This window comes from Lepidochelys kempii, chromosome 11 (genome assembly GCF_965140285.1).
Source record: "Lepidochelys kempii isolate rLepKem1 chromosome 11, rLepKem1.hap1, whole genome shotgun sequence".
Classification (NCBI taxonomy): Eukaryota; Metazoa; Chordata; order Testudines; family Cheloniidae; genus Lepidochelys; species Lepidochelys kempii.
In genome coordinates, this window is record NC_136390.1 from 1,991,546 (window position 1) to 2,006,849 (window position 15,304).

A 15,304-nucleotide genomic window follows, 5' to 3' on the forward strand; every position below is an offset into this window, starting at 1 on the left:
GAACTGAGCTCAACAGGCTTGACGGGATGGGGAGACGCAGGCCTGTCGGGCTTGAGATCAAAGTCAGCAACGGGGCCAGCAGCCGTCAGGGGCGTGGCACAGGCTCGGCCAGGGTAAGAGCTGGCTCTGGGAGCGGAGCCGGCCTTCGCTGCCTGTTCCCTCCACATCACAGTACGAGCCAAGACCTGCACCAGCCCGAGCGTCTGACCTCCCCTCTCGCCCTGAAAGGGGGTCCCTCTGGGGCAGGCTGGGGGCAGCGGGCCCTGCTTTCTCCATGCCACGGGTAGAGGCCTTGGATCCGCTGGGCTGCCCGGCCGGCTCCTTCCCCTGGCATGGGGAGAGCAGCTGGCTCAAGCCCAGAACCTGGCAAGGCTGGATCCCTCCTGCAGCGCTTCGGGGGGCCCTCCCTAGCTGGGGCAGCAGGGCCTTTCCTTCCACTCTGGTGTTTTCCTTTCGCGTAGCCCGGGGGCTGAGCCCAGGATGGCCGGGGAGATGCCGGCAGCAGGAATCCGCGTGCAGGGCAGCGGGGGCTCGTGTGTGACGGGCACTCCCCTCGGGCCCCGCCAACGTCTGAGACCATGGAAACCGGCGCGGCTTGGTCCCCTGAGCTCTGCGGGATCCTGCCCGTGGGGCCTGGGGTCACTGTTGGTGCTGCAGGAGCTTGTGGGCGCAGGATGTGCCAGGCCACTCTTATGCTGGGTGGGTGAATTTGAAGGGGGTTGGGCTATTCCAGGGCTCCCCCGACTCCCCTCCTGCCCAGTCCCAGGGGATGCAGAACTGCCCCTGTCCCCATGGGTTGCCTGTCTTTCCCGAGTGACGTTTGTGCTGGTGGAAGATCCCAGCCCCCCGCAGCTCCAGGGCCTCTGCGCCCAGCTGTATCCCCAGAACACATACAGCGTGGCCGGCGGCAGGACAGGAGGCTGCCTCTGTGGCTGTGTTGGATCCCGTGTCCATTTCACAACCGCCTGGGGCCTAGCTTCCCACCGGCTCCCACTGATCCGTGGAGATCCTGACCCCTCTGCTCCCAGGGGTGGATCCTGTGTGGGGCCAGGAGGCTCAGTGGGACTGCAGAGCCAATGGGCGAAGGAGGTTAAAGTGGTCAAAGGAGCACCCCATGTTTCTAGGGGGTCTCTTCTGCCTTCCCGCAGCAGCGGCTAGCCGCATAAGCTCCCTTTAAACCCCTGGGGACTCTGCAGAGCAGGGAGGGGGCTGCCCCTCCATTAAAACCCTCTCCCAATCTCCCGCCCCCAGCCCACGCTCAGAACCGCTGCACGGCGCCGTCTCCAATCCACTTTTATTCACGATAATAAAATAACTTACCAGACACCACCAGCCACGGGCGCGCGTGGCACGGCCCCGGGGCGCTGGGGACCCCTCCTCCTCTTCGAAACACTGGGTTAGTGTCCTTACAAATCTTGCTTACATGTTTTTTTCATATGGAAATCCCTTTTCAGTGCAGTCCGGTGAGTCCTGAGCTGCCCCTCTCCATTGAACGAGCCGGGCGGGCGAGGGGAGACTGCTGGGATATTTAGTCCCCTGCTCCCTGGAGGTCTCTGCCCGTGTCCACACTGGGTGGGGACGGAGCTTTTGCCAGAGCTGCTCACGAATGGCCCGAATCCCATCCAGCCTCTGCAGCCCGTGGGCTGTGGCTAATGCTGTCCCTGAGCAGAAGGAAGGGTACATAGCTCGGAAACGCCCCCCACCCTTCCCACCCCACCCCACCCCCGCCCCGCCACAGAGTTGCCCTGCGGGTCCCGGCGCGGGGTCTCTCCCTGTCCGCGAGCAGCGCCGGGGTCTGCCCGGGCCGTCGTCTGACCGCTCCCCGCGGCAGGGGCCGGCGCGGCCCCGGAGAGGGCGGAAGGAGCGTTAACCGGGCTGGGCGGCGCCGGCCGGGGCCAAGGGAAGCCGCGCCGGGCCGCCTCACTTGCAGACGCTGACCCACTCGGTGCGGCGGCAGTCCTCGCAGGCCACGAAGCAGCACCAGTGGAATCTGCAGTGGCAACGCTCGCTGCGGGTCTGGCGCAGGATGTTGTGGCCCCGCCCGCAGCACAAGCTCTCGCAGTTGTCCATGCCCGGGCTGCTCTTGTTGCACAGCCGGCCCTGGGTGCCCAGGGAGTCCAGGGCCGGCTCCCGCTCGCAGAAGTCGGGCGATTTCTCGAAGTAGATGAGGTCGCCAACGGTGGCTCGGCGCCGGTGCCGCACGGGGCCTGGCTCCAGCTGGCCCGTGTTCCTGTTGTGGGGCCGGATCAGCGTGGCCCCGGAGAAGCGGTCCTTGAGCAGGGAGCCCACCAGGCGGAACTCGGGGGTCACCTGCCAGCACGTCTTCAGCTGGCAGCTGCCGGAGGTGCCGTGGCACTTGCATTTCCTCCGCATGTTATCCAGCACCACCTGGGGGGACAAGGGGGTTCGTTAAGCCCAGCACAGCACCCCCTGCTGCAAACGCAGTGCAGACAGCAAACCAGCCCCCGTGTGCAACTGGAACTGAGCCGCGAGCTCGCTGCACCGGAGCCGCACCTGCCTTTGCTACGGCTCGTTAACGAGCTGCGTTAATCGTCGAGGAGAAAGGGGACGCCGAACATGGGGGATCGGTCACAGCAGCCACGTAAGCCCTGGTCTTTAGGGAAGAGGGTTGATGGTACCTGAACGGGCCGGCTAGCGAAAGTGCACAGGCCTGGGCCTGGAGCCCCCGGTTGGAGTCGCGGCTCAGTGACCGTGGCCCTTTGGGGACGTGCGCTGGGCAGCCGGAGGCCTGGCTGCTCGCACGAGGACACGCCAGGCTGGCTTTGACGGAGCACAGGAGGCTCCGTGGCTTAGCCCCACCCACCCAGAACCCGGCTACGAAGGGCAGCTCCCGCGGCGTGGCTGCAATTGTCACTCAAGCTGGCTTTGATCTCGCTGGATCGCCACTAGCTGCTGTCACACCTCCCGCCTGCAGACCCTCCGTTTTCCCAGCAGTCAAATGGGGAAACTCCCTCCCTGCCTCCCAGGAGAGCTGTGAAGATAAAACTCCTCACTGAGTGAGAGGTGCTCAGCTGCTCCGGTGAGGGGTTGAGTTTAGCTCGAACGGACACGCTCGTAAACCCCAGTGTGGACACAACGCGAACGGTTTTTGCAGGGCAGCTTACGGCTAAAGGGGGCTGGACCAAACCTGCCTGTCCTGCTTGCGCTAAACATCCACTCGTGTTAAAACATCTCTGAAAACGCCAGCATGGCGGAGCCGCTCGCTGCTTTTGCTGGGCAGCCGCCCCAGCACGCAGGCTTGGAAATAGAGCCAGCTAGCACGAAAACAGCTGCTCGTGAGCGCTAAACTCTGCTGCCCTCATCAGCAGGGTCTTCTCCATTCCCCGCCCACTTCCATGATCGATCCACCTTCTCCTTCCATTTACGCAGCCAGCATGCACCACTAAAGTCATCTAGCTGAGCCGGCCGGTTTCTGGGCACTGCCATCTCTTTCTCGGTCAATTAGGTTTCTCACAAAGGCTGCTTGCTGTTTGCCGTTCCAAGGGAATTCACACTGGATTCCCCCAGTTAGGAGCCAGAAACTCTAGAGTAACTTGGAGCCGCCTACTCGAAAAGCAGAGGTGGCCCCTAATACGCTGAGCTAAAGGAAAATCTCCATGAGCTGTTAGCAGTACAGGTCATAGGACACACTATTGAGCAGTTCTGATTCCAGTCAGTAGAGGGCAGCAGTCTCTTTGACACAAACAGGGATGGAGCTAGAGAGATCCATTACCTTACAATACCACACACACACACACACACACACACACAGAGGATTGTACTTTGACAGATGGTTGAAACAGAACCACAAGGTTTTTAGGCAAAACAGAGCAAAAAATCAAATCCCCCCATGTCTACCTCTTCCACCTGGGCTCTGGCAGACCTGGAGAGATTTGATTGATTCTCTTGTCCTTTCTTATGACAAAACAAAAGTCTTCTCCTGGAGCCAGAGTCTGACCCCGGAGCCCCTCTCAGTTCTGTTTAAAATTCAGAAATCCAGAGATTTTATACAGCCGTGTTGGAGTGTGTCCCCACCTCCTGCCCTTCCTCTGTATACCCCCACTCTGCCTGGGTCCCCTCCACCCTTCATATAACCAGACTTTGGGTCAAAAATACCAGCATCTGCCTTGCCTGTGACTCTCAGCACAGGGACTGTAGCATTATTGTCTGTGATGTAGTGTGGGGGGAGGGACAATGTGATATATGTTGGGGGAGGATGTACATATGGGGTGTGTGTGTGGGGGGGGTGTCATATCTGCCCTGTAAAAGACTGTATAACGATAGTGTTGCCAACTCATGATATTTGGTTTATTTCTTAAAGCCCCAGCTCCTGGAGTCCTGTGATTATGAGGAGACTCGGGTTTCATTTAAAAAGGAAAATGAAGTACGGGCCAATGGGAGTTAGGTGCCTAAACACCTTTGAGGATCTGGACCCTTGTTGCAGAGGAAAGCATGAAAACCTGGCATGAGCATGATGTAAAGGCTCAGGAACCAGCCAGCCTAACCCAGGATAACTGCACCACCCATGTGCTGCAGCCGTGAAAAAGGCAAACACGATGGGAAGCTGTGTGAGGCGAGGCGTTCCCCATCGAGATAGGGATGTGTTAATGCCATCGGACCGGGCTGTGCACACGGTGGGCCGCCCACCTTCAAGGAAGATGAATTTGAAGAGGAACCGATGTTGAGACGACCAGGGGGATGGAGGGCCGCTCTTACGAGATCTGATTGCTGTCTCTAAATGCAGCAGGGGGGCAAACCCCAGGAAGGGAGGAGAGTTATGGTAGCCAAAGGGGATAAACTGGCCATGCATAGACACAGGCTGGGAAGGAGAAGGAGGTTTCTAAGCAGCGGAGGTGGGAAGAATGGGGGCCAAGACACCTGTCTGCTCTGAAGATGGAACTTGATCAGTTTACGAAGGGGATGATCTGTGGGGGCAGCTGACCCAGGACGTCCCTCCCCATCCAATGGTCTGATTCCTAAGCAGAACCACTTATTTATTATTCCTAAAGAGTGTGGGATTGTGGGGCCCTGACTTGCACTGTCTGAATGGTGGGGGCCGGCAGCGTCGTGGTTCCTGGCTCCCCCCAGCAGTCGTGACGCAGGGCGTGGGCATGGCCCGGGTGGTGGGTTTGGCTGGTGCCATGCTGGGTGCAGGTGGCATGCTGGCGTGGGCGGGTGGTTAGCCCCGGTCAGCAGACAGGCCTCTGGTCTCCGCGTGGGGACGCAGCAGGCCTGTACTTGGGGCGGGGCAGGGGAGGGCAATGCCGCGTGCGGTTGCTGCAGGGTGTGGGCGGACAGAGCAGGTGTTTGTGGTGTTGGCCAGGAGCCGGGAGTTGGTTGTTCGTGGGGACTCGGGGAGGGGGGTTTGATTTGTTTGATGTGGGTGGCCACGGCCTGTGTGGGTGGAAGAACATTGGCCAAAGGCTGGCTGGAAGCCAGAGCGTTCCCCTGGAGTCTGCCGCTGCTGAGAGCCAGGGTGCAAGGAAAGTGTAGAGCTGGGTGTGAGCAGGAACGGAGACTGGCACTGAGCCAGGAGGGGCCTGATCACTGGCCCCCCCGGGCCGCACACACCGTCCCAGGGGCAGGGCAGGGTGATCCCACCAGATGCCCCTGGGTGTGCCAGCCTGGAACACAGTGTCAATATCCTGCAATCCAGCCTATTGGACCACCTCCCTCCCGCCCACCCACCCAGCAGGGTTGCCAGCCCACACAGCTGCTACTCCGGACCCCCCGAACTGCCTCGCTAGCACGTCCCGGTGGGGGAGAGCTCAGCACCTCCAGCCCGGGAAACCCCGGCTCTGGGAGGGGAAGGAAGGGGGTTTGCTGGGGCTGAACAGGTAATTCCGGCTCGCTGGGCCCAGAGCCAGCGGGGCCAAGCGCAGCATCGGTACCCATCCCAAGATCTCAGGGCTTTGCCCTCTGCCCGTGAACAGCTGTGCCCCCTAGTCCCACGAGTGTATCCCGGCAGCATCCCAGTGCACCTGAGAGCAGCCGGCCCAGCCTTGGTCTGCCTGTCCAGACAGCTGGATGAGGATGTTCCTTGGAGACCCCCGGCACGGCTCTGGTGCCCTGCCCAGGGTGAGGGTAGCCCCGGGGTTGGCCTGTTGGGGGCGCTAGTCTCACCTTCGCCCAGCACAGCCCTTGCTTCTAAAACCTCTGGAGCACAGATTGGGCAGCCCCCCACCATGTGGTAACCCTGTAATAAGGAAAATTAGCACCAAATTCCAGAGCACGAAGAGCTGGGAGGCATTCACCACTTTGAAGTCTTTGCAATGCGTTTCGTGGTGGGAAGGCAATTTCTTGTGCACTGTCCAGGGCGCCTGCCTCAAGGCAGTGCAGCCTGGCATGGACGCTGGTGCCAGCCCCTTCCTGCTGCAGAAGGTCCCACTGGAGCCGCACCAGGATGGCCAAGCCCCAAAAGGCCCCGAGTGACCGTGGTTCAGCAAAACACTCGGACGCTTCTCAGACCCAGCGCTCCGAGCGTCCTGCTGCACTCCGTGGCACCCGTCCCGTACCCCCTCTGGCGCCACCGGATGCCCAAATAGCTGTGGTCGTGAAGCCCCTCTCCCCTCTTCAAGGAATCCCTGTTGAGGTTACAGGGACAAACCATCCCGATGAGTTGAAAGAATAGTAAATATGGCAGGCGACCAGCTTGGCTTAATGGTGAAATCCTAGCGGATCTTAAACATAAAAAAGAAGCTTACAAGAAGTGGAAGGTTGGACATATGACCAGGGAAGAGTATAAAAATATTGCTCGGGCATGTAGGAATGTTATCAGGAGGGCCAAATCGCACCTGGAGCTGCAGCTAGCCAGAGATGTCAAGAGTAACAAGAAGGGTTTCTTCAGGTATGTTGGCAACAAGAAGAAAGCCAAGGAAAGTGTGGGCCCCTTACTGAATGAGGGAGGCAACCTAGTGACAGAGGATGTGGAAAAAGCTAATGTACTCAATGCTTTTTTTGCCTCTGTTTTCACTAACAAGGTCAGCTCCCAGACTGCTGCGCTGGGCATCACAAAATGGGGAAGAGATGGCCAGCCCTCTGTGGAGATAGAGGCGGTTAGGGACTATTTAGAAAAGCTGGACGTGCACAAGTCCATGGGGCCGGACGAGTTGCATCCGAGAGTGCTGAAGGAATTGGCGGCTGTGATTGCAGAGCTATTGGCCATTATCTTTGAAAACTCGTGGCGAACGGGGGAAGTCCCGGATGACTAGAAAAAGGCTAATGTAGTGCCAATCTTTAAAAAAGGGAAGAAGGAGGATCCTGGGAACTACAGGCCAGTCAGCCTCACCTCAGTCCCCGGAAAAATCATGGAGCAGGTCCTCAAAGAATCAATCCTGAAGCACTTGCATGAGAGGAAAGTGATCAGGAACAGCCAGCATGGATTCACCAAGGGAAGGTCATGCCTGACTAATCTAATCGCCTTTTATGATGAGATAACTGGTTCTGTGGATGAAGGGAAAGCAGTGGATGTATTGTTTCTTGACTTTAGCAAAGCTTTTGACACTGTCTCCCACAGTATTCTTGTCAGCAAGTTAAGGAAGTATGGGCTGGATGAATGCACTACAAGGTGGGTAGAAAGCTGGCTAGATTGTCGGGCTCAACGAGTAGTGATCAATGGCTCCATGTCTAGTTGGCAGCCGGTATCAAGTGGAGTGCCCCAAGGGTCGGTCCTGGGGCCGGTTTTGTTCAATATCTTCATAAATGATCTGGAGGATGGTGTGGATTGCACGCTCAGCAAATTTGCGGATGATACTAAACTGGGAGGAGTGGTAGATACGCTGGAGGGGAGGGATAGGATACCGAAAGACCTAGACAAATTGGAGGATTGGGCCAAAAGAAATCTGATGAGGTTCAATAAGGATAAGTGCAGGGTCCTGCACTTAGGATGGAAGAACCCAATGCACCGCTACAGACTAGGGACCGAATGGCTAGGCAGCAGTTCTGCGGAAAAGGACCTAGGGGTGACAGTGGACGAGAAGCTGGATATGAGTCAGCAGTGTGCCCTTGTTGCCAAGAAGGCCAATGGCATTTTGGGAAGTATAAGTAAGGGCATAGCGAGCAGATCGAGGGACGTGATCGTTCCCCTCTATTCGACATTGGTGAGGCCTCATCTGGAGTACTGTGTCCAGTTTTGGGCCCCACACTACAAGAAGGATGTGGATAAATTGGAGAGAGTCCAGCGAAGGGCAACAAAAATGATTAGGGGTCTGGAACACATGAGTTATGAGGAGAGGCTGAGGGAGCTGGGATTGTTTAGCCTGCAGAAGAGAAGAATGAGGGGGGATTTGATAGCTGCTTTCAACTACCTGAAAGGGGGTTCCAAAGAGGATGGATCTAGACTGTTCTCAATGGTAGCAGATGACAGAACGAGGAGTAATGGTCTCAAGTTGCAGTGGGGAAGGTTTAGATTGGATATTAGGAAAAACTTTTTCACTAAGAGGGTGGTGAAACACTGGAATGCGTTACCTAGGGAGGTGGTAGAATCTCCTTCCTTAGAGGTTTTTAAGGTCAGGCTTGACAAAGCCCTGGCTGGGATGATTTAACTGGGAATTGGTCCTGCTTTGAGCAGGGGGTTGGACTAGATGACCTTCTGGGGTCCCTTCCAACCCTGATATTCTATGATTCTATGATTCTACAGCTGCCCGTCTGTTTCACATGTGTCCGCAGCCGCCCCCCGTGGACATTGCACTGTGGAATGACAACTCCGGTCACACGACTTCTCCAGAGTGCTGCGACCCGCCTGCTTGGCACCGAGGGCTCAGCTCCCTACACTGGTCTCCCCTCTCTGCCTCCAGAGCCCTCCACGGGCCAAGCTACCTGAGACGCCCCCTCACCCTGCAGTCCCTGGGCCATCGGCGCACACGGGCTCACCTGGGGGACCTGCTGCTGGGCCTTTGGGATTGAACCCCCTTTGCCTTCGTTGTCCCTGGAGCGAGAGGAGGGGGAAGAGGCAGATGCCCTCATCTCTATGGCAGAGGGCAAGAACTGCAGCCTCGGGAGCCGGTGGGGATAGCGTGCTGCTCAGTCGCGGCACAGACAGGAGCCAGGCCAGCGCGTGGAACAAGCTGGAGGGCTCAGAGCCTCCATCTTCTCCCATATTTCCATGCGGGCTAGAAATCCTGCGGGAAGGGCTAGCACCACTTCTCCCCGTTCTATCCCTCCTCAGGTGCACGCACGCTGGGCCATGTTACCCCTTGCCCCATCGGCACTGTCTCCTGGGCACAGAAGGGCTCAGCTGAAGCCAGTGCTGTGTTCCTAGTGGCTAGAAGGAATGTTACATTGTTGCAACGGAGGGTCTAGCATGCACCTGTGTGACGTTATTGACTTGAACTGGGACCGTATAGATCATTGTTGCAACCCAGGTCCTGTAGTGGCACCAAATCTTGTATAAAGGGGGTCAAATGAGGTGTCTAAGAGGAGGTTATGGTTTGCTGGTTAGGATTATGCTATCTGTATATGTGTATCATTTTTGTAGTTGAAGTTATGAATATTGGCTCTGTACTGTCTGCAGTTCAAACTTGTGCTCTGCTTCTGGGGGACACCCCAGACATGTTGGGGTCAGCTCTGCCTAGCCTGCTGGATGGCCCATTAAGGACCATCAGCGACACAACTGACCCATTGAGAGAAGGCAGACACGCCTGGGGACTCAGCCAGGTCTGCAGGGACCTGCCTAGGGACAGGACTCTGAGGTGTTTCCAGGCCATGGGATGGACAGCTTGTCCTTGGGACACAGAAAGAGACCACACGGCAAGAGACTATACAAAGCTGCTGCAGCTCCTCCATCTTGTCTTCAGTCCTGCTTCTTACCTCTGGAGGGACTTGGCTACACACTGAAGCTTTGAACCAAGGACTGAAGGACCCATCCCAGCTGGGGATGTTCTCTAGAGACTTGATTTGAACCTGCCGTTTATTCCATCCCTGCTGCAAGCCTGAACCAAGAACTTGGCCATCACTGTATGTCATTGATTCCATTTCACCAATTCTAGCTCCCGTCTGTATCTTTTTCCTTTTCTGAATAAACCTTTAGATTTTAGATGCTAAAGGATTGGTAACAGCATGATTTGTGGGTAAGAGCTGACTTGTACATTGACCTGGGTCTGGGGCTTGGTCCTTTGGGATCAGGAGAACCTTTTTCTTTTACTGGGGTATTGGTTTTCATAACCATCTGTCCCCATACCGAGTGGCACTGGTGGGGATACTGGGAAACTGGGGTGTCTAAGGGAATTGCTTGTGTGACTTGTGGTTAGCCAGGGGGGTAAAACCAAAGTCTTCTCTGTCTGGCTAGTTTGGTTTGCCTTGGTGGGCATAGAATAAACGGCAGGTTCAAATCAAGTCTCTGGAGAACATTTGATGCCACTACAGGACCTTGGTTGCAACAATGATCTATACGGTCCCAGTTCAAGTCAATAACGTCACAACCTGTCTCTAGGGTCCAACTCTGCTCTCAGTGACACTGACGTAACCACGGGGCTAATGTTAGGTGGGAGACAGAGCTGTGACCAAAAGCTTTGGAGCTTGGAGTGGAGGTAGCTGCTGTGATCTCTGGCTTTGTCCCTGGCCCGTGTCTGTTCAAGGTGCAGCACAGTGGCCTGGAAATCCCAGTGAGGGCCCTGGGCATGTTATCAGGGTCCAAGGCAGCAGCCCAGCTATGTATCTGAGCTGCACCTTGCTGGGGAGACTCCACTCCATGGCCCCTTCTCAGAGAGCGCCCGCCTAGCACACTGTAGGTCCCACACCTGCCCTGACAGCGGTGCCCCGCTGAAAGAGTCCCTGCGGCTGTGAGGTCACGGAGGTCTGCTGATGCCTGCACCAGCCCTGACTGGGGCTCAGCCACACGCAGCCCTAGAATGTGAGAGCAAAGTAACTGAAAGGGCAGTGTCTGTCCCCCCCCAATCCCTCCCAAGCTCTCATCTCCAAAGGTGCTGCACAGACACCGTGTGCCAGGCAAGAGCTCACAGTCCAAGTAGCCCAGGCCAACAGAGGAAGGACTGTTATCCCCACTGCACAGATGGGGAAACTGAGGCCCAAAGCCATTAGACTGCAACGCAGCCAATCCAGCGATGTCGAGCTCCACAGGGCTGCCCTGGGTCTAAGCTCAGAGACAGGCTGGTCCCTGCTAGTGCATGTTAGCAATGTGTGAGCTAAACTTAACCCCTCTTCAGAGTTAAGCTCCATGGTCCCACAGGGCAGCTGGGGCCCAGCTGGGAATCAAATCCGGCCCTCCCAAGTCCCATTAACCACTAGCTCAGCCATTCTTCCGTGCCTGGACACACCTCTGTCCCTTGTTCACTGACACACATGTCCTTGCACATGCATGCTTGGGCTCCCCCACCCCCACCCCCACCCCCACCCAGTGCTTCCCACACACACCCAAAGCATTTTATTGCCATTCTTAACTCCGGGAAGCCTTTGTTGTGAGATTAATAGGCTCCCACTCCCCTTTCATCTCAGCCCTCTGATCCTGAGTGCTCCATAAAATACAACCCTACAAGGGAGCTGGGCTCTGAGGTCCCGTCCCCAGCCCTCCCTCGGGCCCCATTCTCAGCTGTTCTGTTCCTGTGTTATGGCCTTGGAAACCCCCTCTCCAAGGGGATGGACCACTGCCGACTAGCCTGGGCCAGGAGCCAGCGATCGCAGCATTCTGTGGCTGAGAAGAAGCTCCATTTTGGGTCACGGTCCCAGGATTCCCATTTATCAGCTGTGACCGTCCCAGGCCAGCTGGGAGCGAAGCCTCCCCGGGCGTGTAGGTGGAGGGATACGGAAAGCAGTATGCATCAAACTGCTCTCTACACCATTGCTAAGAGCGCTGCGAAACTGGGGGCACACCCCGGCCACGTGGGGACGAGCAGAGGTTTATAGGCACCCATTTGGGGTGGCTTCCGCACTGCATCCATCCCAAAGCCATGCCAGTGAAACCTGTGCCCCAGCCCAGCCTGTAAGCCCGACAGAGCAAACACGGATTAGTGGGGAGTAATGGCGCCTCATGCCCTCTCTCCCCCCTTCCATCTCAAGCGGCCACCAAGCGCTTTGCAGGGTGGGCTGAACCCTGCAGGATTACTGAAACCCCTCAGCACCCAGCGCAATGGGGACCTATGCAAAGACAGGAATCGCTACACCACCACTCAAATGCAGCCACCTCTGGGCTGGAACATGGCAGCTGATTAACTGTTCACAGCAAAACTCCACAGCAGTTTGCTATGGGAGTCTCTTCACTTCTGTCTTCATCTTTGTGTGTGTGTGTTACAAAATATAACTATAAAATAAAATAAAAACTCAGCTTTGAAACCAGCTAGTCATGCCCACAGTGTCACATGAGTTCCTAGCCCTGATAGTGTCCTTCCCCTTCCCCAGATGTTTTATACCCATTTGTCGCCTCTCATGTGGAATTAGAATATTAACTCTGTGCGGCAGGGCCCTCTGTTTTTGTACAGCTACTAACACAATGGGATGACAGCCCTGCTTTGGGGCTTGTGGCCCGCTGCATTGCAAGTACTAATCACATCTCACCGCCCCTGCAGGGAGAGAGGTGGATGATAAAGACCCTGAGTTAGTCTGGCCAGGAGTCCCCCAGTAAATAGCCCCATTCTTGGAGAAAATACCATGAGAGAAGCTGGGACTGGATGGCAGGGGATGGATCATTGCCCTGTTCTGTTCATTGCCTCTGAAGCATCCAGCACCAGCCGCTGTCAGAGACAGGACACTGGGCTAGACGGACCCTTGGTCTGACCCAGTGTGACCGTTCTGATGAGAGTTTAAGGAGCTGGGTGATCTGGGCTGTCTCTGCTCTCCATGCTGGCTGCGGGTTTCTAGGTGCCCTGGTTGCTCAGTGGATCGGGTTTTACATTCAGCAGGCGATCGCAGGCCGGGCAATCACCTGGCCAGGCAGCAGCGTGCGCACTGCACAGGGCCGGGCGTTCATCCTTGAAGCTGCACCGCACAATAGCCAGCCAGCGACGCCCTCCAGCATCATCCGGGGCCATCGCTCACTCACGGCCCCAGCGTGAGGCCCGGCGGGCTGGCTCCGGGAGGGGCAGCTGGGCGGGGGTGATGATAATGCCTCCCTCTAGCTTAGTTGTACCCAAACAGCTGCTAATGAAGAGATCACCAACGGCCTCCAAGAGGGAGTGATGGAAGAACCAGTGTCCGGACAGCGCCCTGGAGCGTCTCTTGCAGGGACGGCAGCTGAGGAGACAGGAGCAAGGCTGGGCTGCAGCCCTGCGGCTTTGCCCTGAGCCCAGCCTATCAGGCTCTCCCAGTACAAACCTCTAGCACCTTTGCAGAGGTTCTTGCAAGCAGGGTGAGCTCACACCAGCATGGCCAGGGATCTGAATATGCCTGCGCTCGGGGTTTGCACTTGAGCAGCTTCACCACTAGGTGCAATTGCAGCAATCCCCAGTGTAGACAGAGCCTCAGTCCAGTCTTTGTGGCCGGGACAACCAGGCACTGGCAGATTTCAGGTGCTTTTTCACCCAGGCAGGCAGATTTGCAGTTTCTATGTTGGTAGCAGGGACCATGGCCTGTTTTTGCCTCCAGTCTCAACTCAGGGTTCACTCAGGAACATTCTCATAGGCGGGGGTCAGGAATGAGAGAGGAGACTTGAAATAATAAGGGCAGGAATCTGTGTCCTATACACTTTCGATGACTGGCTGGAACACAATTGTTGTAATCGCATGTGTGATTCCTTATGGCGCCCTGCTGGACAGAAATGTTCCATTGTGTGTCCTTGGCTGTGTACCGCAGCAAGCTAGTGGAGATTTCCCTTCAGTGTGTGATCAGGGCTCTTGGACCAGGAGGCCCCGGATTCTATCCTAGCTGTAGCCATGGCGTTTCAAGTGGCCTCCACATGCAACAGACCATGCCGCCTGTGTTCTGCGACGGCAGCTGGTACGTCCTAGATGGCCACTGGTTTGTCACAATATCATGTTCTGTTCTTGTCCCTGAGACCAGCTGTCACGGAGTGTGGGGGAGTCCAGGCCCTGCACCCCTCTTCCTGGGATTCACTGAGACTCTCAGCCAGCCAGTAAAACGGAAGGTTTATTGGACAACAGGAACACAGTCCAAAACAGAGCTTGTGGGTACAACCAGGACCCCTCAGTCAAGTCCTTCTGGGGGAGCAGGGAGCTTAGACCCCAGCCCTGGGGTTCCCTGCGTTCCACCACCCAGCCCCAAACTGAAACTAAACGCCCCCCAGCAGGCTCCCTTCTGCAGCTTCTGTTCACATTCCCGGGCAGAGGTGTTACCTCCCCGTCCCCCGCCTGGCTCAGGTGACAGGCTCTCAGGTCTCCCATTGAAACTCCCCTGCCACATTCCCAGGTCAACGCTCCCCCCACCCTGCTGCGTCACATCTCTCCCCCCTTCGAGACTGAACTGAGCGGGGTCACTCTGACCAGTGACCTGGGGAAGTTCGGGGCCCCCTCTCCGGGACAGCGCATCCGCTATCAGGTTGGCACGTCCCTTCATGTGGACCACGTCCATGTCGTAATCCTGCAGGAGCAGGCTCCACCTCAGGAGTTTGGCGTTGGCTCCTTTCATCTGGTGCAGCCAGGTCAGGGGAGAGTGGTCGGTGTACACGGTGAAGTGCCGCCCGAAGAGATAGGGCTCTAGTTTCTGGAGGGCCCACACCATGGCCAGGCACTCCTTCTCGATGGCCGCGTAGTGTAGCTCCCAGGGTAGCAACTTCTTGCTCAGGTACACAATGGGGTGTCTCTCCCCCTTTTCATCCTCCTGTATTAACACCGCCCCCAGTCTCGTGTCTGAGGCGTCGGTGAACACCACAAAGGGCTTGTCAAAGTCTGGGTTTGCCCGAACTGGGCCACTGACCAGAGCCTCCTTCAGCGCCCGGAAAGCCTCCTGGCACTGCTCGGTCCAGACCACCTTGTCTGGCTTCCCCTTCTTGCACAGCTCCGTGATGGGGGTGGCGATGGCGCTAAAGTGGGGCACAAATCTTCGGTAGTATCCTGCCAGCCCAATAAAGGCTTGGACCTGCTTTTTGGTGTGGGGAGCGGGCCAGTCTCTGATCACCTCCACCTTGGCTGGTTCCGGCTTTAGGCGGCTGCTCCCCACCCGATGGCCCAGGTAAGATACTTCCGCCATCCCCACCTTGCACTTCTCCGCTTTTACAGTCAGCCCAGCCCCCTGGAGTCGGTCCAGCACTTGTCTAACCTGGGACACGTGGTCCTCCCAGGTCTGGCTAAAGACACAGATGTCATCAATATATGCCACGGCAAAACTCTCCATCCCCCTCAGGAGCTGGTCCACTAGGCGCTGGAAGGTGGCCGGCGCTCCCTTGAGGCCGAAAGGCAGG

General features: G+C 57.0%; 1 protein-coding gene across 1 annotated transcript in view; it reads right to left on the reverse strand.

The window, feature by feature from the left end:
* Positions 1–1,749: 1,749 nt before the first annotated feature.
* Positions 1,750–15,304, reverse strand: part of WNT10A (Wnt family member 10A) — a 51,761-nt gene continuing 38,206 nt past the window's right edge. The window contains exon 4 of the mRNA XM_073304881.2: positions 1,750–2,388. Coding sequence (XP_073160982.2) covers positions 1,921–2,388 — 468 coding nt within the window. The 3' untranslated portion in view covers positions 1,750–1,920. The remainder of the gene's footprint in view (positions 2,389–15,304) is intronic.